General features: G+C 35.2%; 1 protein-coding gene, 1 non-coding gene and 1 pseudogene across 8 annotated transcripts in view; all 3 read right to left on the bottom strand.

Moving 5' to 3' along the window:
- Nucleotides 1-25,386, bottom strand: part of LOC118617064 (U2 snRNP associated SURP domain containing) — a 54,008-nt gene that overhangs the window by 11,425 nt on the left and 17,197 nt on the right. For 4 of the 7 annotated variants that reach the window (XM_036242580.1, XM_036242583.1, XM_036242582.1 and 1 more), the window contains 17 exons: nt 22,747-22,814; nt 22,141-22,235; nt 22,027-22,062; nt 21,856-21,938; nt 20,819-20,984; nt 20,429-20,640; nt 19,435-19,478; nt 16,222-16,326; nt 15,132-15,198; nt 14,892-15,055; nt 11,361-11,523; nt 10,783-10,862; nt 9,818-9,905; nt 8,030-8,152; nt 6,172-6,328; nt 4,927-5,022; nt 4,207-4,273 (listed from right to left, as the gene is read on the bottom strand). In XM_036242580.1, the coding sequence (XP_036098473.1) occupies nt 4,207-4,273; nt 4,927-5,022; nt 6,172-6,328; nt 8,030-8,152; nt 9,818-9,905; nt 10,783-10,862; nt 11,361-11,523; nt 14,892-15,055; nt 15,132-15,198; nt 16,222-16,326; nt 19,435-19,478; nt 20,429-20,640; nt 20,819-20,984; nt 21,856-21,938; nt 22,027-22,062; nt 22,141-22,235; nt 22,747-22,814 (1,814 nt within the window). Of the gene's footprint in view, nt 1-4,206; nt 4,274-4,926; nt 5,023-6,171; nt 6,329-8,029; nt 8,153-9,817; nt 9,906-10,782; nt 10,863-11,360; nt 11,524-14,891; nt 15,056-15,131; nt 15,199-16,221; nt 16,327-17,299; nt 17,630-19,434; nt 19,479-20,428; nt 20,641-20,818; nt 20,985-21,855; nt 21,939-22,026; nt 22,063-22,140; nt 22,236-22,746; nt 22,815-25,386 lie in introns of those variants that run through there. The other 3 variants (XM_036242581.1, XM_036242585.1, XM_036242586.1) reach the window with 3 other exon arrangements.
- On the bottom strand, nt 10,951-11,057 carry LOC118617937. Its single transcript, XR_004956895.1, has one exon. It is a non-coding gene; the product is annotated as a U6 spliceosomal RNA (small nuclear RNA).
- Nucleotides 13,140-14,046, bottom strand: LOC118617582 (annotated as a pseudogene).

Raw genomic sequence — 25,386 nt, 5'->3', positions numbered from 1 at the left:
AACCTATAAACTAGAAGATATGTCAGTTTGAGGCACACAGATTTGCTACAAAACAATTAATGCATCATGTAAAAACCTTACTTGATTAGCATTATAACCCCCGGAATAAAGAAAGCAATGTGTAAATTTTAAATATTTGTACACACTAATGATTCTGAAAGTTGTGCTGGTTCTTTGCCAGTTAAAACGAAAAACTAAGTGACTGCCATGGGTAGAGATACAAAGAAATGTCTCCTGTCCTTCCAGAAGAAATCTAGTGGAAACAGACAGGCAGGCAACGATGTGTAAAGCTGGTCATCATTACTAGACTAGGATTAACAAAATGTTCTTTAAGCACACAAAAAATGAAGGGGCTTTTTAAAAAGCTGTGTGTTGTGTGTTTGGGCTTTGTGTGTATGTTAAATCTGGCAAAACAAGTCATCCTTGTATAAACAAACTCAGAATGTTTTGTATATAAACAAAATTCCTTATAAACAATATTGTATACTAATATCACTGGCTTAACCTAGTAAATATGCTATTTCTCTTTAATATTTGAGCCTGAGAAGCCCTTATATATTGCTATTTGGGTACTAAGTACACTCTACCATAAGTAGGAGTCCTTTTAGCATACATATAAAACAATCCATAATAATGTAAAAAGTTATAACCAAATTCTTTCCAAATAAAAATGTCATTATTTTAGAGTCTGATAATCAGACTTGCACACTGAGTGAGAAAAATGTAAGCAAGGAAGATAAAAATAAAGTACTGGCAATTTAGAATCAGAAAAGATATGTTACTAAAGAGAAAGCTAGCTTTTTAATTTCTCATCCAAAGGTCCTTTCCAGAACATTACTAAAATGCTTTATAAATGTAATACCTGAGTCCACAAATCATTAGTACTACATATAGGTACAACTCAATACAATACATAGGTAAGGAGAAAGAGTCAAAACCAACTATAAAAAAAAAAACCTACATTATTTTTGGAAATAAACCTTTCACTTACTATTTCTCATTAATTTGTAAGAAACTTCCTAAATGTATTTTTTAGTTAATTTTTTAAACATACACATTTCTGCTCTGGCTGGTTTGGCTCAGCAGTTAGAGAGTGTCAGCCCACAGACCAATGAGTCGCGGGTTCGATTCTGGTCAAGGGCACACATCTTGGTTGTGGTTAGGTCCCCAGCCCTGGTCGGGTTTGTGCAGGAGGCAACCAGTCGATCTGTCTCTCTCATATCAATGTTTCTTTCTCCCCACCCCCCAACCTTCCTCTGCCGCCCCGCCCCCCCCACTCTATCTGAAGAGAAACAGAAAAATACCATCGGTGAGGATTAAAACTGTGTGCGTATATTAAGTTTTACTGAAGAATTATTCTGGAAAAGGTCAATCAATAAGGACGTGACCCAGTTAAACTGTAGTGATATGTAATGAAAATTACTTAAATTCCAGCCTGTTACCTGTTTCGACTTTTTTCGTGATTTCAAATATTCCTTGATAAACTTCCTTGTGTATTTACCTTCATGGTTGCTTTTAAACATAGATGACTACAGAGCAGATAAGTATGTAGAGTGACATGACACTACAGTGACAATATGGGTCACAAAATAGTATGTACAGAATTATATAATTTATGTTGAAAACAATACGCATGTTTTTTTTTTTTTAAATCCTCACCCGAGGATATTTTTCCATCTATCTTCAGACAGCGAGAGAGAGAGAATCGATGTGAGAGAGACACATCGATCTGCTGCCTCCTGCACGACCTCAACCAGGGCCAGGGACGAACCAAAACTGAGATACGTACATGCCCTTGACCAGAATTGAATCCACGACTCTTTGGTCCACAGGCCTACGCTCCAACCGCTGAGCCAAACTGGCCAGGGTAATACGCATATGTTTCTAGAGAAAGGATCTAGATGGTTGGACACTAAACATTAACCACATTATTAAGACTTTAAAATGAGGTACGCTATACACTTCAATAACTTAACATGTATAATATTTTAGAATTGCTATTTTAAGTTTTCAAGGCCCAAGTAGTGTGTTATAATTGGTTCTGACTTTAGCTCCTCAGTTACCAATTCTAGGTTCACATCTGAGCACAGCTTCATCTTGCTCTTCTTTAAAGAAATAAAAATTCAAGACTCTAAACCCATACAGATTTCATTACAAATGAGGTTATATTACTACTTGGTATTTTTCGCCAAAGCATTCATGGTGCTATATATATTTTTAAGTCACATTTCTGCCACAAATACAATAATTACTAGTTTCAAAAAAGTAGCTCCTTAGTAAAAAGGCATTTTGGATTCAGCCACTAGAGAGCAGTAGTGAGACATAGGAAAATTTTAAGGATTAGAAAATTGTATGAGAAAAAATATTTTTCCTTGCTTTGTACTCATAAAATCATTTTTATTCTAATTTATTCAGAGCTCCCAAAAAAATAAAAAATATAAATTATGTTTTTAATAATCCATCTGTATGGAAGTATGATGAATCTATTCTCAACACTACAATGCATTTCCATTCCAAACATTAACACAAATATTACATTTATGCAAAAAATTACTATCTTTAGAAACAAAACCAGTTGAACAATATTTGAGTCCTGCAATGGCTTCTCTACCCTTCCTTCCTAAATCTAACCACCGTTCTATGAGCACACACTCACTCTAAAGCAGCGGCCCTGCAATGGCGAGCTGCTGCTAATGGATTCTAGATGTGTGAAACAGTTAAGGAAATCACTGTTTTAAAGTGAACTGACTTGTTCCCTCTACTCCTTAGCAGTTTCAGATGGGTATTTCCATCAGTAAACCACATGTATATCCTGTAGTGATTTATCATAACCATTGCTGACTTGTTCTGATCACACCAACGTTTATGGAAAGGCATTCCTGTTACCATGTTTTCCTCAGCATATCCAATTGTTTCCACAAATGTGGATCATTCACATTTCCTTAACAATCTAAATGCTACTAATAACCACACACCAAATCCATACAAATGCCCAATTTATGCTGGGACACACAGGTCTCAGAATGGAAGAGAGGCAAGGATACAGAGAAAGAGAAACATCGATGTGAGAGAGACACACTGATTGGTTGACTCCCACATGACCCCAACAGGGGCCAGGCACGTGCCCTTGACCAGAAATTGAACCCGAGACCCTTTCGTCTGAGGGCCAAAACCCTAACTGCTAAGCCACATGGGCCAGGGCACAAAGGTCTCTTTGTTCATTCTTCCATTTGAGAGCAATAAAAGACCAAAGATTTAAAAAACCAGAAACCACTTCTTTGTGTCCCTGAGGTCATCTCTTTTCCTATTTAAAAAAATTACCTCCTGCCCCCCTGGCAAGTTTGGCTAGGCGGTTAGCACTGGCCCACAGACCAAAGGGTCTCAGGTTCAATTCCTGGTCAAGGGCAAGTACCTGGGTTGCAGGTTTGATCCCCGGCCTTGGCAGGAGGCAACCAATCGATGTGTCTCTTTCATACTGATGTTTCTCTCTCTTCCTCGCTCCTTCCCTTCCTTCCATTCTATCTAAAAATCAATGAAAAAATATCCTTGGGTGAGGATTAACAAAATAATAACAACAACTTCCTATGTAATTATTTTAAAAGGTTTCAAGTACTATCTAAAACCTACTAATATAAACTTGCAGAAGAATTTGGGAGCAGGAATTCCTCTAATTATATTTGGTGTTAAATGCAAAAACAATTTTGAGGTAATTACTAAAGAGCAAAATTCAAAAATATTTTTTTATGCACTGAGGGATTTTTTTCCCTTTTAATCTTAGTTTTTTTGAGGTTTTTGCATTTAAACATAACAGAATGGTCATAATGCAATATGCACTTTCCCAGCAATGCATAATACAAAAGAAGCATAACCTTCTTATTCGCATTTTAATAATCACATTCTGTGAAGCCAAAGCAAAGATTTAAAATAAATGCAGGTGACCATTCAGTAACTACAAAGTGAGAATGTAATACCTAGCATAGAAAATAAATTCAAAAGCAAAGTGAAACCAGATGCAGCAAGACCAGAAACCTAAAGCTCCTTATTCACTGGAAAAACAATGGAGAACTAAAAATGATCCTCTTAACAAGGTTTTTAACAGTGAAGTTTCCCTCTTTGCTATTATTTCAAGTACCTTTTAATGAAAAAGGGAGCACATATGCAATAGGAAACTGAGTATATTCAAAACTTAGATTCTTAGATTCTTACTTTTGATTTTCTTCTTCTTCTGATTCTTCATGCTGGTCAAATAACTCCCATTTAGAAGTTGTAACAGCTGAATGAAAGGGGGAAAAAGATGTAATTCCATAAGGTAAATTAGCATTTTTGCAGAAGCTTAGTAGAAGCCCACCTTTGGAACTGAAATTTTATATTACAGAGGTTATCTACATTTATCTGTCCTTTGAATGGCCATTTCTATGCTAAATCTGTTTCTTTCCTCCTCACACCTACACTATACTTCTATTCAAATTCATCAAGTGACAAATAATGTTTTCCTTATTTCTGTGCTGGATGATATTTCATTAGAACTTACAAATATTAACAATTACAGATTATAAGCACTAGGATACATGTCCAAGTAAGTATGAAAGGAAGATCTAATAAGTCAAGCACTATGGGAGGGTCAAAGCTTGGTTTCTCTGAAACTGACCTCTACGCAGATTTCCAAACAGGTAAAGCTTCCCATCTACATTTTCTACTCAACTCCCTTAACCTGAAAGGTTTTTAGTGATTTCTCTAATTACTCTCAAAGCATAAAAACAGAAAGATCTAAGAAAATTATAACAGGTACTACAATGAAAACTTAGCCCCTAGATATAAATATAGAACACTAAGGTCTTAAGGTTGAAATATTGGAAAACACACACACACACCAATGATTGATTTTAAGTACTGAATTTTCTAAAACTCAGTATGTTTTTTACTCACCCTGTGCTTCCAACTCAGATTCATCTACAGCTTCCCATTTTGATGGGGCAACTTTAAATATAGGCTCATTCTTCTTTGAATCTTCAGTCGCATCCACTATTGAGGAAAGATAAGCCATTAAACATAACTTCTAGAAGATAACCTAAATTAAATAGTTTATGGGTATTCACTGTATCAGTGATTTTCAACCGGTGTGCTATGAATTTTTAAAACATGCAATACCTATTTTTTGTTGTTGTTGACAGATTGGCAAAAAGTTTATTTTGGTGTGCTGCAGAATTTTAGTAATTAGTTTATGGGCATGCCATGAGATGAAAAGGTTGAAAATTGCAGCAATATATTATTAAAAAGTAAAATAAGGCCATAGGTGGACTAATAATATTAGTGTCAAAAGCAAGGATTATGACTAATCCTATTCTCTGCACCTGAGATCCAATTTTTAAACAGTATACATATCAACTCAACATGTAGGTCATCATTATTTCAAGCAAATGAAGAAGGAAGTAAAAGCATCTTTAATACCTTTATTTAATTACTGTTTAGAACACAGATTTCATATATCGTGCAATATCTTAACATAATTCAAATGTAATGAAGATTGTGTATAATTCTTATTCCCAAAACTGGATATTTGGCAGCTAGGAAAACTAACCCTATTAGTTAGGAAGACTAATAATAAAAACAGGCATCTGGTATCATGAATACCATTGAGTACAAGATTTTACCTTTGGTTTCCTGACAAGACAAAAAGAGAAGCTTGCTAATATAAAAGGCTAAATGTCCCAACAAAGAAATGTGACCAGAAAGAATATTTTTTTCTTGACACAGACAACTGTATTACTTATAATTGAATTTTGAGAGGACAGAAATAAAAACCCAAAAAGTCAATGACTGCCTGGCAGGTGTGGCTCAGTGGTTGAGCGTCAATCCAAGCACCAAGAGGTTGCTGGTTTGATTCCTGATCAGGGCACATGCCCAGTTGTGGGCCCAATCCCCAGTGGGGGGCATGCAGGAGGCAGCCGATCGATGTTCTCTCTCATTGATGTTTCCATTTCCCTCCCTCCCTCTCCCGTCCTCTCTAAAAAAAAAAAAAAATCAATAAAGTTGGAAAAAAAAAAAAAAAGTCAATGACTGATACCTTAATCAGAAATTATAACCTTTTCCCATATCAACTGGTGTGGAAATTAAAGAGTTTTGGAATCAAACTTATTAGCTAGATTTAATCAGTCTGAAATCTGAACTTACGAGGCACTCCATCAAGATCATCATCAAAACTCTTTATAGGGACTCCATCAAGATCATCGATGGGAGTAGCATCAATAGGAATTCCATCCACATCTTCTAAAGGTGCACCATCAAGCTCTTCCTCAATAGGGGCCCCATCAAGGTCATCTGGTACATCCTATGGAAGCACATACACTACATTAACACTTTCTTTAACTTGTTGAAGTCACACTGCTAAAGATTAATTTGCAGTACAAAACAAACCACATTCCCAGGTACAATGTGAGAACATAAAAGTGTATTTTATCATCCAATCTAACAAAGAACAGCAGTCATTTATGCATTATTTATCAAATATTAACCAAGTACTTACTGATACCAGGTTTCATGTGAGGCACTAAGAATACAATGATGAGTGAAAAACTAGCTTGGTCCCCTGGTCCCTTCTGTCACAGATCTTAGACTGTGGGGGGAGGGGAGAGCCAGATACTCACAACAATATACATATAACTGCAACTAGGACGAATGCTGTAACGAGGTGTCATACTACTACAGCACATAATAAGTAGATACACATAATAAGTAGGTTTCACCTAAAGAGGACAGAGAAGACTCTACGAAGTTATGCTTAAACTGAAGTCTGAAGAATCTTGGGTAAAAAAAAAACAACAGATGTTCCAGAAAGAGAACAAACCATGTGCAAAGATCTATGGTAAAAGGAAACACTGTACATTGAAGGAAAAAAAGAAAAAAGAAATGAAACAAGGACAATGTGGTTGTAGGAACACCAACTAGGAGGATCTTATAAGAATGCAAGTGAAAATATGACAGCTAGATTGTAATTATAAAGATGAAGGGCTCTGCCCAGCCGGTGTGGCTCAGTGGTTGAGTGGTGACCCATGCACCAAGAGGTCGTCAGTTTAATTCCCGGTCAGGGCACATGCCCAGGTTGTGGGCTCCAACTCCCGTTGGGGACATGCAGGAAGTGACCAATCGATGTTCTCTCTCATCGATGTTTCTCTCTCCCTCTCGAAATTAATAAAAAAAGAAAAAGATGAAGGATTTAAGAACTACTGAGGAGGTAAAAAGCAACAGAATGGTGATAAACAGAATCCATCATTGTGGTACATCTTTTCATGTACATGTTTACTTATATAGCTATCTTTAATCTAACAAAATAAAATCGAGCTACATATATCACTCTATTATTTGCTTTTTTCCTTCTAGTATACTATAAATCTTTTCATGTCGTCAAAAAAAAAAACAGTCACTGCCCTAGCCAGTTTGGCTCAGAAGTTAGAGCATCAGACCATGGACAAGAGAATCTCGGGTTGGGTTCTCACTAAGGCACGCACCTCAACTGCAGTTTGTCCCTGGCCCTGGTTAGGGTCGTGTGGGTGGCAACCACTCAATGTGTCTCTCTCACGTCGATATTTCTCTCTTTCTCTTTCTCCCTCTTTCCTTCCCGCTCTATCTGAAGATAGATGCAAAAATGTCCTCGGGTGAAGATAAAAAAAAAAAAGTCACCAATTTTCATGTAAGGACACAAAACAGAGAATTCCTATTACAAATAATTTCAACTCCTGGGTTCTAGCAATTCCAGTAACAAAATCCATGAAACGTTACATCTGTAATATATCACATCTCCAAAGCATCCCCAAAAATAAATTTTGAAATAATCAGACAAGGCCCTGGCCTAGTAGCATGGCCCCTATACACCAATGTTATCCTGGGTCAGGGCACATGTAAAAATCAACCAATGAATGCATAAACAAGTAGAACAAATCAATGTTTCTCTCTCTCTCTCTCTCTCTCCTTTCCTCTCTTTCTCTCTATAATCAATAAATAAAATAATCAGACAAATACATTGAGTGCCTACCTCTGTTTCCTTTTCTTCAATAATATTTACAAGTCCTAAGAAAATATTTTGTAGTTTGATCAAAAATGGTTCTGGATAAATTGCCCAATCTTCCCATGCTCTGAAGCAGGTCATTACCCGTTGCTAAATAAATAGGAAAAACAACAAAATTATTTAGGACAGTATGTCTCAAACTTCATCTCATGAGAATAAACAGCACAATTGCTGAATTTTTCTTTAAAACTAACATTCTTTTTAAAATTTAAAGAAAATAACAATCATTGACATGTTTAAAAGCAAATCAATGCCCACCTTTTTATTTAAATAAAATCATACAAACATATATAAATATAATGAAAAAGAAACAGTAGCTATTTGCTCCTGATCATCAAAGATCAATGTCCCACACATACCACTAGTGGTACTTATGAGGCCACGTTCTGGGAAACGTTATCTTAGAAACTTACGAAGACTAGATAGACAGGGTAGGCAAGTTTTGACCCAAATTCTTTTATGGTCCAATGAAGTACTTCCTAATTCTGGCTAACACTATTTTTCTGTCCCATCCCTAAACCTCTCTACATAAACTCTGACTTAAGGTCAACATTTAAGTTAAAAAATTTTGAAATGGAGTTGTTTGTTTGAACCCCTTAAATGGTGGGGTCATTAGGCATCTCCCCAAGCTAAAAATTTTCCTTACAAAAGTCTTCTTCCCATGAAAATATATCTATTTATTCAATTATAAGGTATTTTGTTTGGATTTTCTTAACAGTGGTTTACAGCTTAAGAGGTTATAAAAATAAGTCATGCATATACTTTGTAACATGAATAACTAAAATCTATGTCCCTAATCCAGCCAAATTATAAAAGTCATGGGCTGCTTAACAACAGGGATGTGTTCTAGGAAATGCATCGTTAAGTGATTTCATCACTGTGCAAAGATCACAGTGCATTTACACAAACCTACATGTACAACTTCTACACTCCTAGGCTGTAGCCTGTGCAGCACATTACTGTATAAAAATAAGATTAAATCAAGCAAAAGAGAAAATGATATTCAAGAGATTTGTGAGGCTGCTGCCAGGTAACACAACATACTTTTTACAGCAAACTTATTTTTTTAGTAAAAAGAGTATACACTAAAATAATTAATAAAAGTATAATATACACACAAACCAGTAACACAGTCATTTATTATCATTATCAAGTATTAGGACCATACATAATTGTATGTACTATACTTTTATGTGACTGATAGCACAGCAGGCTTTTTATACCATCTTTACTACAAACATGAGAATGTGTTGCACAAATGTGTTGCACTACATGTTATGATGGCTACAATGTCACTAGGTTAGGAATTTTTCAATTCCATTATAATCTTATGGAACCACTGCTGTCTTTTACTGATACGTCCTTCTGTAGTGCATTCCTGTACACCATTGCAAAATAAGTGATCTTCTGAATGTGTTTTCTGAAAAGACTAATATGCAACGTATTTAAATAAAATACTTAAAACTGAAACAAACACTCAACAAAATAACACTAGATAACATATTTTTAAATTTCGGGTATTTTTTTAAAGGAAGGTAACAACACTGTAGTAAATTTTAGAACAATAATTTCTCCGGACCGCAGGCCAATGCTCTAACCGCTGAGCCAAACCGGCCAGGGCTAGAACAATAATTTCTGAAACATGCAACTCATGTTTTAGACTTGTCCATGTACTTCTCTCGCCCTCTAACGTGCTTCTCAGCTTCCAGACCCATATTCAACACAAAGGCAAAAATAATAAAACAGTAAACATACCTTAAAGTTTTCAGACTGTAAATGTCCTTGAATAGTACGATAGGTAGCATTGAGGTCTGAAAATATCTGACATAACTTTGTTTCAAAACTGAAATTGAAATAATATAATCTTTACAAATGAATTTGTTTAAAAATCCCTATCTCCTTCGGCATGCTACCCAAACTCCTCCTGAACCTTAAAAAAAAAAAACTTAAAAATTAAGAACTAGGTGTTTAAACTCTAAAACTATAATTAAACTTCTATAACTCGTAATTCCAAAATGTTCTCCTGTAAAATCCCCAAAAGAGTCTTGCGTTGTCGTTCCCTTGATTAGCAAGGGACTTTACATATAGGACACTATGAGGCACCTAGTCTGATATTTTTGTTTTATATAAAAGGAAACAAAAGAGTCAGTGACTTTTCCAAGGCAAAAAAACTAATAGCAGAGCTAAGATTAGAACCCACACCTCCAAATTTCCTTTCAGAGTTCGTTATTGAAGAAAAACTTCCTAATTCATAAAATAAACACCAAAAGGAACTCTGGGGAATCATGGAAGCATTCTATGTGAACTACAGCGCAACAACATAATTCCCAATTGCCTAGGAAAATATTAGCAATGAACTACAAAACAATGACGATCAGAAGAAAACATATTTTATAGTTAATGCTTTTGTCTTTTCCTTTATGTCTGCCATTGTTTCAGCTTATTTATTATACAAGTAGGTAAATATTCAATAAAACAGTGTTACTTTTTAACTGTTCCTATTTGTCTTATCAAGTTAACTAAGAAACTAATATAAAAACTTTCAAAAAACTGCTAATTGAATGCAATCCAAATTTTTAGAATAGTGTATGACTACAAAGAAATTCAAGTTATTTTTTTTTTTATTTGAGGATGTTAACAAAACAGTCCTCCTCTCTTCTGAACTCTTTACCCTTAAAGATTTTTATCTCAGAAATATCATTTTACATCATTATACTTACAATTTTCTATAATATGAAGCATTGGCAACTTTTGCTGAAGAATTGTACAAAACATCAGAAACCAAATATAATCTGGCAATCTAGAATACCAAAAGATAACATAAAACCAATTAAAAATAAAAACCATCAGCAAACAAAGTATATAGAAAAGAATCTCATATTGCATTTTTTTATATGGAACGCTTCACGGATGTGCATGGCATCCTCGCGCCGGGGCCATGCTCATCTTCTCTGTATCGTTCCAATTTCAGTCTACGTGCTGCCAAAGCGAGCAACCCATAGTGAATTTTTTGAAATCAATGTCATAGGCTAATGTTTATTTAAATTTAATAATTATAACTAATTATAATAGTTATAAGAAAGTCAACATCACCACAACCATGACTTCTGCACAAATAAGATTTGTAACTCATTTACATTTCAACCTATTGATAACGTGTGTCAATTAACATAACAAGACTACATAGGAAAAGATTTCTTAGGTCAAGTTCTCCATGCAAAATTTCAATCCAAAGAGTCAACTATTATCTCCCCTTTTACTTAATTAAATGTTCTATAAAGAAAAACCATTCCTATACCTTTTTGGGAAGGGGTGTCTTTAAGATCGACAATGACTCAGTAATGCAATCCACTATTTCTTCAGCAGCTTCAGCGTTATTAAGACAGAAAACCATTGCATCTCCAATATCATTTTTCCTTGGAGTTAACCCCCGCAAGATTTCTTCTAATTTGTCCCTCTGTCTAAAAACAAATTTCATAAATTTATAAATATTTACAAGTACAAATTTCAAATGGCATTATAGTTTGTGCTCATAAACTAATTTCTTTAAAACCCAATCTGACAAATTGTGTTAAATCTGATTTGTAACAAGTTCCCCAAATATGTTACATTTTTGGAAGAACTTATATGAGAAAGAATAATTTTCCTGGCCTTAAACTAATAAATGATTCCAGTGATTTTTTTTATATATATGCTTTTAATGATTTTTTTTGAGAGATTAAGAGGGAGATAGAAACATTGATCAGCTGCCCCCTGCATGCCCCCTACTGGGGACTGAGCCCACAAGCCAGGCACGTGCCCTGACTGGGAATCGAAACATCAACCTCTTAGTGTATGGGACAAGGCTCAATCCACTGAGCCACACCAGCTGGACGATTCCAGTGATTTTTAGTTTACAAATTAAGTAAATTTAAAATTATGGGCATTTTTTTTAAGAGCATTTAAGAGTATCCAGTCCTATTACCCCACTACATTTAAAAAGAACTTTCATGTTCTTTACTTCCTTTGAAGGAAGTCTGATTTTAGCACTTATACACAGCATTAGGACAGGCTAGAGCAGGGACTGACAAACCTCCCATCAAGGACCAGAGAGTCAATTATTTCAGGTTTTGCAGGCCATGTGGTCTCTGTCAGTTACTCCACTCTGCTAATGTAACACCACAGCAGCCACAGACAGCATGTAAAGGAATAACCACGACTGTGTTCCAATAAAATTTTATTTACAAAAACAGAAGGCAGTCAAATTTAACCTGTAGGCTCAGTTTGTGGACCCCTAGGCGAAAGTAATGATGAACATACATCTTCAGAAGTAAATATACTTTTAAATATTACACTTCTCCATTACCAAATGCCTTCACAAACAATGCATCAGTACAACTAGATTAAAATTTATAGACTATGCAGTGAAGTATATAATCCTATATGCTAAAAATTCTTTTTCCTTGAAGTACACAGAACTTCCTCTGAACATTTTTTTATTAATCCTCACCCAAGGACATATTTGCATTTATCTTCAGATGGAGCGGGAGGGAGAGTGGGAGGAAGAGAGAAAGAGAGAAAAACATCAGTGTGAGAGACACATTGAGTGGCTGCCACCCACACGACCCCAACCGGGGCCGGGTTCAAACTGCAACCAAGGTACGAGCCCTTAGTGGGAACCAAACCCAGGACTCTCCGGTCTGCGGGGCGACACTCTAATCGCTAAGCCAAACCAGCCAGGGCTCTCTGAACCTTTAATAGTTAAATTTATTTCTTCTTTTTTATTTTCTCTAAAAATAATTCATTTGTTTCTGATCACAAGGTACAGGGAAGGCAAAGGGTGATGCCTGTGACTCGGGCTGTCCATCCATTCTCAGCACCTGCAATTCTTGTACAACACAAGGTTCATCCTGCCCCCAAGCATACGTTCATATCCTAACAGCTGCAAAGTACAGAATCTGACCATGTAGGAAGTTTAAACATGAGTTTTCCAGCTTACTTGTAAATACTAAAATGGAACTAGTTGTCCTAACTACTGATTTCCTAAAATTCTCATCAATGAGTAAGTCACAGGCAAATTATGCCTCTGCAGCTCTTAGAGCCATTTCAACTTTATAAAAGGCATTTCAGAAACAGCAGTGACTAAGACCCCTTCTGTGTTCCCAGTCCTCTAAGGCCCATAGTGCCCGCTGCCTCAAACTACAGCCCCTGGAAATACCCTACATCCTAAGGCACGATGGAGGAAGGGCAGGCCAGGCCCAGCATGAGGACTGTAACTGCCAATTTTACTGGGCTCAGACCAGAAGTCCATGCGTCTTGAGGACCCTCTGTGTATGTGTCAATTTTCTTCACATTCTTTTCAAACTGTTCCATAGCCTCATGAGCTGTTTTTCCTTCCAGCAACATTGATCTTGGCCTTCTCCTTCTCCTCCTCCTCCAGAGTGACTGTGCCTGCCTGGTACACTTCCAGCTAACCTCATGAGCCAGATGTCCTAGGTAGGCAAACTTCCGTGTAGGCTTCTGACACACAACCTTGAGGGCAGCAGGAACTATCATTCGATTTTTCTTATCATAGGGTGGCAGGATCCTATCAAACACCCTGAGGAGGTCCAAGGTGGCCTGGCCTCACTTGGTCTTATGTAGCAGCATGCCTCCGATGGTCCGCCAAAGGATGCGGCTGGGCCGAGAAGTGTTAAGGACCATGGGAGGGGTTGATGTTCGTCTGCTGGCAAAGGAAAACCAGGTACTACAACTTGTTTCTATAAAAACTGCCAGAAATGTTGATGCCCTCACAGCATACAACCACCGTCATCTGGCCCAGCAGTAATCTGCCTGGACACAATGGCCACCAGGCACCCAGGAGATGGCCTTGGCCACCGAGCACCAGGACCTGCCCCTCGGCCACCTTCAGCAGTCACCTGGGAAAAGATGTTTCTGCTTCTTAAACCAGGCTAACTTCACTGTGCCAGAGCAGACTGAGCACTAATAAAAACATATGTGTCCATGGTGGCCACACACTGCATACTCTGTAGAGAGACTTCAACAGTCAACCATGTGACCTCCCTAAACCATATGATAATTTTCCTCTTTACGTTGCATTCATTGAGGCAAGAATTCTAAGACTCTCAAGATTATTTCTATAAGAAACCAAAGTATTTCACTGCTAGAGAATCACTGCTTAAAAGATCATCACAGCCCTGGCCGGTTTGGGTCAGCGGTTAGAGCGTTGGCCTACAGTCCAGAGAGACCCGGGTTCGGTTCCCACTAAGGGCACGTACCTCAGTTGCAGCTTGTCCCCGGCCCTGGTTGGGTCGTGCAGGTGGCAACCACTCGATCTGTCCCTTTCACGTCAATGTTTCTCTCTCTCCCTCCCACTCTATCTGAACAAAATATAGAAAAATGTCCTCGGGTGAGGATTAAAAAAAAAAAAAGATCATCACAGCCCTGGCCAGTTTTGCTCAATGGTTAGAGTGTCAGCCAGTGGACTAATGGTTCGAATCCAGTCAAGGACACATACCTCAGTTGCAGTTCATCCCTGGGACTGGTCAGGGCCTTGCGGGGGCAACCAGTCAACATATCCCTCTCATGTTGATGTTTCTCTCTCCCTCTCTCTCTCTCCCACTCTACCTGAAGATAAATAAAAACTGTCCTCACGTGAGGATTTAAAAAAAAAAAATCACAAATTTTATCAGTAGGAAGAGGTCAAAGTCAATAGGGCACACATTTATACTTGCTAAGATGTTTAACACATATAAAAAATTTATTTTAAGGTTAACAACTTAGACCATTAATTAAAGCAACCATTAAAAAGACTTTTCTGAATATGGAACAGAAATGAAAAAAATCTTACTCTTCCTTAAGTGCTCCCTTTTTACTAGGTTCCTCTACAAAAGCTTCTGTTTCTTGCTCTTCTGACATCCCATGCAGGTATGGATTTAATGGTGGTGGCCTCCAAAAAGATCCATTTTTGAACATACGAAAATCTTCCGTCCGCCACTTAGTTGGAGAATCTCCCTAATAAAAACCCAGAATGTTATTAGAAAGCTCCAACACCTCAGTGAAAATTAACAAGGTAATTGATTCTACTTGCCTGCAGAATAGAATAAAGCTTCCACCTATAGTAAACATGGGCTGGTGTCTGGTTTTCAAATAAGAATCTGAAATAAAACAAATTAAACATCTTTAACGAAGAACTATATTCAAGTAAATATAAACAAATGAGAAATATTATTTGCCCACTTAGTTCTAAATGAAACCAAAAGCAAAGATCCCTGAAGAGAAACCCATACGCATGTCATGTGCCACCTATGCCCTTCCTCAGCCCAGCCTGACTGCTCCATGACTGACATTGACATTCAAAATGTGCCAGACACCATATTTGACAATGAAGAGATTTTCCTAAGATATCATTTTAAAGTGTTTTTTAAACTACTTAAGAATGTTAAATGAATGTCTTAGATATAACTAATTCAGAAGATAAGCAATTTCCTACAAGTCTCATTTGTTCTACATCTCACTTATGAAAGACTTTTCCATTGAAAAGCAAAATGAAATGTATTTTCCTCCTAGAGAATGCTAAAAACAATGCTATTTCATGAACTAAATCAAAATCAGAAGGAAAACCGACCGAAGGACATTCTAGTTCAATTACTAAAACTGCCTTTTCATCCCACTGTAGAAATAACCTAATACTTTTAGAACTTTATTCTTGGAAATATTTTTAATTCCAAAATAAAGCAAAAAGTATTTTAAAATTCATACCTGATGATAAATGAAATGTGGTACATACATGCAATGGAATATATTTCAGACTTTAACAAAATTTTGACAAATGCTACAACATGGCTGACCCCTGAAAACATTATGCTGAGTGAAATAAACCAGTCACAAAAGTACAAATAGGATATGATTCCACTTATATGAGGCACCTAGAGTAATCAAATTCAGAGAACAGAATGGTGACTGCCAGGAGCTGGGGGACCACGGGGAATGGGGAGTTGTTGGTTAAGTGGTGTAGAGTTTCAGTTATGGGAGACGAGAGAAATTCTGGAAATGAATAGCGGTGGCAGTTACACAAAAATGTGAGTATACTTAATGCCACTGAACTGTACACATAAAAATGGTAAAAACAGTAACTTTTACATTATATGTATATTTTATCACAATTAAAAAATGCACACCTGAACATGGGATTGTTGATTTCTCTGTTCATAATCATAGCTTCAAACATTGGCCCTTCACGTACAACAAACTCTATCATTCGATGTATCAGGGCGAGCAAATTCCTACAACAACAACACAGTTAAAGAAAATGGATTCAGACCTACCACTATATAAAAACTACACTTGACCTAAGTTACTATATTGCGCAGAAAAAAATTATTCTGCTGACTAATACAGAACTTTATACTGAAAAAGCAACTTGGAGCATATGTTAATGCCTTACGCATGAAGAGGGAGAGGGAGAAGGGGACAGGGGAGTGGAAGGGGAAGGAAAGGTAAAGGGAGGGCAGAAAATCATAACAGCTTCATAGCAATAAAGATTTAATTTTCTAAATGCCACTTAATTTCATTTTCCAAATGCAAAACATTAAATTATGAATCACAACTAATTAAAAAGCTGCAAATATATATCAGTAACTCAGAGCTCAGATGTTTATCACAGCCATCTAAAAACTTACATACTATCTCAATTTTAAAAGAAAATATTCCTAAATCAAGTGCTTTCGTGGTGATACTGAAATGTTACACACATGACTATCATTTATAAAAATGCAAAACTATTTAACAAATTTAAGGTCTGACTTAATAAAAAATCCATCCATCTCCTGTGCTTTTCTGGCACACATATAAGCAGATGGAGTTTTTATTGAATCTGACCTTTAATGAGGCAACATCCCTTTGGACCACACTTCAAACTGGTTCACACAATTCATGACATGTAGATTCTGCCTGTGTATTATGAATCAACGAAGCAATTATATTGCCAAAGACTTAAATAAATGGAGTCCTCTTTCTAAAATATTCCAAAATGAGGGACATGGTGCGTTGCCCTTCACATTTTTCATAACAATTACTTTCCAATGTTTAGCCAAAAATAAGCATGTAACTTTTTAATACATTCATTTTATGGGTTGGGCTAATACAAAGTCTTTATTTTTAAAATCTGAAGCTGGGTCCTAAAATCATATACCTTATTAGACTCCAAACAAAATTTTAGAAATTGGTTATAATGTCAGGCAAAATAACTCAACTTACTATAAGCTGCTCTTGATTTCTCATTTCACCAGTCCCCCAGCATAGAGTTGGCAAATAATAATTGGGAAAAGCAAAAGGATATTGGCTCTTGGTACAAGGCACACACTAAATTACACCTTTAGCATTTCCAGCTCAAATCAAGAAATTAAGTTTATATAACTGCTAGAATATAAATAAATATATAGTTATAGAATAAGACAGAATTTTTCTGGCTCTAGAAGGCCTGCTTCAGAGTACATGAATAGTGAAAAAATTTCCCTCATGGTGATAATAATTATTTCACTCAGTTTTCAAACAAACCTACTAAGTGGACACTAAAATCTCTACACAGTGAAAAAAAAATGAATTTTTTGACCTCCTAAAGGGTCCTAAAATAATATAAAGGCTTAAATCTTTACAAAGGGAAAACAACATACTTAAAAACTATTGATTCAAATTAAAATTGTTAAGCCAAAAGCATTATTTAATTTTAAATCTAAAAATTATTTTTCTGTCACAGAAGTATTAACTGCTCTGCAAATTTGCAGTTCTTGATATTTAAATGAGAATGAATGTATTCCTAGATCCACAGTTATTGACACTATTCTGAAGGAAGGGGCATAGTGTGAAGTAGATTCAGTTCCAAAACTCCCACTGGTATGTGCCAAATTAAAGTGAAGGGCAATTTTATGCATCATATATATAAAGTTACTTTCTAGGTGGCTAAATGCTGTACCTTCAGAAATGTGTATGAATTAAGTCAAAAGTAACTTGATTTAGGTATTATAAATAAAAAACGGTCATTCTAATGGTGAGTCAAGATCTTTTAGCAAAATGTACTCAAAATTTTGTTTAAAAAGAAGCTAAGCCATGTGCAAAGCTACTACTTGATATATGCTTTTTGAATGCTACAAAATACTTTCCTGTGAATGATTTATCAGTGGAAGGAAAACCCCACTATAGTTTTAAATAGGCTTGTAACTGATAAAATCTATTTAGAAAATGTAAAGTATAAAAGTTTTAAAATGTTGCATACGGCTATTTAAAATCAGAATCTGACAATTGGTTGCTGCTAACTTGAATTCAAAATTATTAAATAACTATAACTACACTTTTCTTCCTTTAGCTTGTGTGTTTCTTATTTTTAAAAGGGTGACTTTTCTATCAGAATGAAACAGTGTAGTACAAAAAGGTGATCTATTTTAAGTGTACTATTTTATTTTAAAATGGTAATTATCTTATTCTGGGCAACAACAACCAAAAAAAAAACAAAAAACAAAAACCAAAAAAAAAAAATGTTTCTCAGTTATAATAAAACCACATTTATTGGAGTCGATCGTACCAATGTCTGGTCAAAAACTGTATACTTTCCCAATCCATCCCATGATGTTTTCCTGGTCCCCCGCTGCCGCAGACAGTTCAGCTGGTGTTGCTCACCAAGGCCAATGTCAAAGAGAATTTGGTATTCTTTTGTGTTCATTTATTATTCAACCAGTGTTGTGTTCCTGTGTTTGGGAAAAGGCTTAGCTTGACTGAGCAAGAGCATACCTACAGCATGAATTCTTCTGCTTCAACATTATGTTGAAAATAAAAAAGAAGAAAGAAAAATAAAAGAATTCCAAACACCTTTGTTATCATTTAAAAAGTTTCTAATATGTTTAGTGTTCATGAAAATAATAGGAATTCCTTCTTAAATTCAACCAGAAAAAAAAAACAAAAACAACAACTATGTCTTCAATAAGGAAACAAAGTAAGGTTGCATATTAAACACAGATAATTCAGAAACAAAGGAAAAAAACAACAGATTGGGTAAAATGTTATCTAAGATTTAAGATATATTTACAACCCTTATTTTCCCGTCATAATAATCTAATATGATTAGACTAATAACATCAGATTAACTCTATTAAACACATTCTAATTACTAAAGCTATAAAATTCCCTACAATGGTAACAATAAAAACAACAGGTAACGACATAAAATTGCACAGTATACTGAAGTTAAATTTCACATATCCCCCAAAAGAGTACTGGGAAGGAACCATTGCTCAGTCAAGATACCACCTTTTCCTCAACACCATTTTTTTTTTTTTTTTTTAATTCAGAAGGGGATATTGTCTATATTTAGATCAGTAATAATAAAGAAAAACATGTACCTTTCTGTTGGGATAACCACTTTGACTATGGCTTGCGACAGAGTCTGTATATGAAGTCACATCAGATAATAAACATAGAATATGTGAGTATTGTTAACAAGTAACAAGCAAAAATATACATATGCATTGAAAATACTACACATCTAATCACAAGTTTTGCAGGCAATCACTGCTTTTGAAGTCATTATACACTAAGCAATTACATAAAAGCAAAACGGATGTGTCCAGTGAACAATAAATGTTCACCAAATGCAAAGAATCAGAACATTCCTGCCAGAATGCACATCAATGCACTGAAATAGGTACTACACTGAGAATTATCAGATAAAGATTTTAATTTGTGAAATAATTAACTGTTTGCTTCTGACCATAATACAGTTTGCTACTTTGTTCCCAAGCCTTTAAAACCAGCCCTGTCATTTTAAGTGTAATTAACTCATAATGCAACCAACAAATTCTTATAACTTGAAATTAAGTTGGTTTTATGTTTAATAAAAAAAAAAAATACTCACCCTTTGCTTTTACTAGAGTAGTTAATGTTTTTTTTTAAACCACATATGGTCTTAAATATTCTAATACCTCAGATCTTGAAAAGTAAGTTAGCTAGCTGCCATCCAAACAGTTTAACTATTTAAGAGGTCTTTCTAACTGAAAAGTCACTTAGCTAAATACAAAGTATCACTTTCTCAAAACAAAGTCAATTTAGATACTATACTTAAGCAAACCAGGATACAATAGTGGACAAATGGGGGATAGGAGGGAAGGGCTGTGGAAAGAGTGGAACTTAATAGTGGGCAAAAAGGAATGGTAGCCACAATAAAAATAGGACCTAGTATTTCAAACAAGGTTTCCATGGGCTAAGGCAGGGAACACACATCTACTTAAAAGTTGCCAAACAGAATTACACATTTTCTATAAAATAGTTGAAAAGAAATACTACCACAGATTTAGTATTTACAAATATATGCGGCCCTATGTACATTTTTAAAATTACCTTCTCAAAATCCTCCTTGTTTTTCGGTGGCGGTAACATGGGAGCATTGGGGTTTTTTAATCGCTCTCTAGGCTGCGCATTAAAAGGCAGTCCTGATGGAGGTGGGGGGAGCGTATGTTCCATCATAGAAGGCGGAATGTATATTGGATGTGGAGGAATAGGCACAGCTTTACCCCAACCTAACTTCATTTCAAAAGACATAATCATCTTCCCTATAAGAAAGAAAAGAAAGGTCACCTTGGTAATAACTCACAAAAAATATAAGATTTCTGGGATCTAAATTAATTTTTAACCTTTCCATTTTTTTCTCTAAAGTCTTTAGTCTTTACAAATATTTTCCACAACAAAAATAAGTCTGAATTCTATAAACGGTAATAAAAACTATCTTACCATTTAAATTTTTTAAAGCTCTTTCAGCATCTCTTCTATTCATAAAGGCCACAAAGCCACAATTTCTCTCTCTTGCTCTTTCCTCGTCAGTTCTAGGCCACATGATTTTCACACTGGCTAATGGTCCAAATCTTCCAAATTCTTGGCACAGCATTTCTTCATTCATCTATTAAAAAGCACAAGAGGTTTTTTTTGTATGCAAAAAAGAAGGGAAAAAATTCTACGCAACAGAAAGCAAAGTAGCTTTTGCAACATGAAGAGAGACATATTAATGCTACCTTTTTCCATTCAAGTACTAGGACCTCTATACAAATAAAATCTTGCCCTCAGGGCATTCACAAATCTTTTCATACCAAACACACACTATTTTATGTAAACAAGGAGCCAAGGGGAGTAGGCTGGGAGGCTGGAGAAATCAAAAGCACACCTCTCCCTCTTCTCTTCCTCCTTTAGAGATTCTGCATCTAAAATAAGTCTGTTCAGGAATTTAGCAATGTTTTTTCAGCCTGCAGTAATTACAACATTTAAGTTAAGGAGAAAACAATTTTTGGTGATGAAAGAAAATAAAAGGATCTAATCATCTTTTCTTTTTCCATCTACCAATGTAATCAAGAACAGAGAAAATGGTAAATATGCAATGAGGCCCAAACTATATTAAAATATAAAAGACAAAAAATACAAATACTATGCACCAGAAGGTTATCATCTACCATTGGCCATATACTCATGTGATAAATAATAAAATCAGCACATAGTAAATCAGTTCAAATTCAGAGTACGTATAGTGCCGTTAGATAGAGAAGCCCTTAAGAAGTATAGCCAGACAATTCAGCCCATACCAGCAAGACAACTTAAGGACTCTAATTCCATCAAATTTGCTTACTTCAGATTCTTTCCTTTATTTTTTTTTCCCTTTTTATTTACTGATTGACAAAGCAGTTTTCTTCAAAAAAAAAAAAAATACATATATATATATATATATATATATATATAAAAAAGCATATAAACCAACATTCATCGTACTTTTCTAATATTACCTGTGGATTAATGTTTCCAAGGTATAAATTAGTAGTGCTTGGATCTCCCACATCATGTGATCCAGGTGCATAATCATCAAGAACTAAGCAGAGAGAAAACAAAAATTATAACCTGAAAAATACAAAGTCTAGACAATTTCTATTAATTAAAAAAGCAAAAAACTGTATTACCACCAGATGATCTATTTCTTCTTGAAGGCGCATCCACTTTAAAAAGAAGAAAACAATTCTTAGTTTTTAGAATAGTTCATCACAAATATAAACATTAAAATAAACTTCACTTACTGGAACGCCGCTGACCATCAGAATCTGACTGAGGAGGCTCAAATCGACTTAACCTGCCTTTTGTCTTATGTCTCTCATCACGCTCTTCTTGAATTCTGTTGAAAATATTTACAATCACTAATAATGAGCCAAATTTGTTTGTTCACATTTAATAAAAATAGAACTTATTCAGGTATTATCTTCAAATAAGATTAGAGTCCCTCAGCTATAACAGTTATGAGAAAATTTCTGATATATTACATAATCAACAAACTACAAAGCCCACTTTTAAGGTGAGGATGAAATTCAACATCAAAACCAAGAATCTGTTCTTGCTGGGCTAAGTTCGACCACTCCTCACCCCACACTTCAGTAACTATATTGTTTCCACTGCAAACAGGACTCCGGCCATTAATCAATTTAATTGCATCCACTTAATGCAAACAACCTAGATGCTGGACGAAATGCTAATGCATTTTTCAAACATACCCCACAAAATGCCACTACAATATCTTAAAAAACTTCATGGTAAGCCAGTTAGTAGTAACTAACTGTTATGCTCTGTTCTTCATACCTGCATCAGCTCAGTATACCTCTGATAGCCATTCTCAGCACTAGTAAACTTACTGTTTCAATTCTTCTTTGAAGAGTTCCAAATTGCTTTTTTTCTTTTCTTTCTCCCCTTTCTTCAGTGGCTATGAAGGATATGACAAGTTATACTTCAAACAAAAAAAGGTTAAACAAAACTAATGGTTCAGTAATCATTTTAAATAATTTTTATTTTAGTGCCAATTACGTTCTAATTGTTTAAATTAGAATGAACGCTTCCGTTATCAGTTTCCCTTTCTGTTCTCTCAAACTAAGTAATAATTTTTAAAACAAGCAGTGTGGTGATTGTGGGGGGAAGGGGGAGGGTGGAGGTGGAAGAGGGCATAGAGGGGATAAATGGTGATGGAGAAAATAAAATAAAGTTAAAATAAATAAATAAAAATAAAAACAACTGAACAAAATGACAACCAGTGGTCTTAAAGGAAAGGAGCCACTAACATTATAACCCAAAAGCCTGCAATACTTGGGCCTGAATATTGTTGAAGAAAATAGGGAAAAAGAAAATTCTTTTTTTTTTTTTTTTAATTTACTGATTTGAGAAAGAGAAAGAGAGAGAAAGAGGAACATCAATTTGTTGTTCCACTTATTTATGCCTTCATTGGTTGATTCTTGTATGTGCCCTGACTGGGGATGGAACCCACAACCTTGGGGTACTGGGACAAGGCTCTAACTTAATTGAGCTACACAGCCAGGACAACAGGGGGCAAAATTAATGAACATAAAGTAACTGAACTACCATGTAAAAGTAACTGCCATGAACAACCACCAAAATGATGCACTCTTGAAAACAATAACCTTCGGAGGATATGAATTACTGAAACAATTGGTAATATCTTTGGAATTTCTTTTACAAAATTATTTCCAAAACCACTTTTGGAATAACTTTTTCAAAGTGCCAAAATATTTCAAAGGAAAAGGACAGTCTCTTTAATAAATGGCACTAGGACAACTGAATATCAACACGCAAAAAACTAAAATAATGAAGTTTGAACTCTACTTCACACCATACAGAGGTGAGCAAAAGTAGGTTTACAGTTGTAATACAAATAAATAAAATAATAAATAAATAATAATTCAAGAACAAACTGTTTTGCATACTCACAACTGTAAACCTACTTTTGCCCACCTCTGGATAAAAACAAATTCATTCAACTGGTTCACAGACCCAAATGTAGAAGCTAAAACCATAAAATTCTTAGAGAAAAACACAGGAGTGAATCTCCATGACTTTTAATTAAGCGACAATTTCTTAGACATGACATTAAAAGCACAAGTGACAAAAGAAAAAACTGATAAACATCACCAAAATTAACCTTTATGCTTCAAAGGACACTATCAAGAACATGCAAAGATAACCCACAGAATGGGAAAAAACATTTGCAAATCACGTAGCTTATAAGAAACTCCAGGTGTGAAATATTCTTACAACCTAACAACAACAAAAGATAAATAAGCAAATTAAAAGTGGGCCAAGAATCTGAAAAGACATTTCCACAGAAGACTGTAAATGGATGATAAACAGAAAATGTTCAACATTAGAAAAGTGTAAATCAAAACCACAATTAGGCACAACTTCACACCCACTAAGATGACTATAATAAAATTTAAAAATAGGTAACTTTAACAAGTGTTGATGAAGTATGGAAAAATTGGAACCTTCATACATTGCTAATAGGACTATAACATGGTACAGCTACTTTGGAAAATAGTTTGGCAGTTTCTCAAAAAGTTAAACAAATAGTTACCATATGATCTACCAGCAAATCCACTCCTAGGTATATATAAAAGAACTGAAAACAAATGTCCACACAAAAGCCTATGTGAATGTTTACAGCAGCATTAATAGAAACAACCCAAATGTCCATCAAGTGATAAATGGATAAACAATGTGATATATCCATAATATAGGATATTATTCAACCATAAAAAGGAATGAAGTACTGTATATGCCACAACATAGGTGAACCCATGATGCTAAGAAGCCAGACACAAAAGGCCACATGTTGTATGATTCCATCTGCATAAAATGTCCAGAACTGACAAATCCAAAGAGAAAGAAAGTAGGTTAGTGGTTTTACAGGGATTGGGGATGACTAAATATAGGTATAAAATTTTTTTCCTGGAATAAAAATGTTCTGAAATTAGAGATCAGTGATTGCTGAACAACTGTAAAGATACTAAAAAAATAAAATCACTTAATTGTATACTTTATGACTTTTATGATATGTGAATTATATCTTAATAAAGCTGTTACCATTTTTTAAAATTACTTTCAGAGCTACTTTAAAAGTCATAGGAAAAAATCAGTCTCATTTCTCAATGTAATCCTATTTCTTCACCAAACCTGACTCTAAATGACATCTCTTTCCCATATAAAAACCTCACCCTCAAAAAAATAAAAAATTTTCTAACATTGAGAATACTTAAAAGAAAGTGTCACTAGTTCTGATAATAATTCCAAATAAATCCAAAAAATGTACTAGGTACCAGACACACTGTTGGAGTACATTTAGTCTCCAATGTGTATTACTTAAATACTTCAGTTCAGAATTGTTTCAAAATATGATCCCTTTACTTTACATTTACACCTAAATTATAGCCAACTTTTCACTTGCAATATGCTGTGAGTATAGCAAAACGCTCAGTGCTCACAGAGCA

Source organism: Molossus molossus, unplaced genomic scaffold, assembly GCF_014108415.1.
Source record: "Molossus molossus isolate mMolMol1 unplaced genomic scaffold, mMolMol1.p scaffold_m16_p_5, whole genome shotgun sequence".
In the NCBI taxonomy this organism is placed as follows: Eukaryota; Metazoa; Chordata; class Mammalia; order Chiroptera; family Molossidae; genus Molossus; species Molossus molossus.
This window is presented reverse-complemented; position numbering and strand designations above follow the sequence as displayed.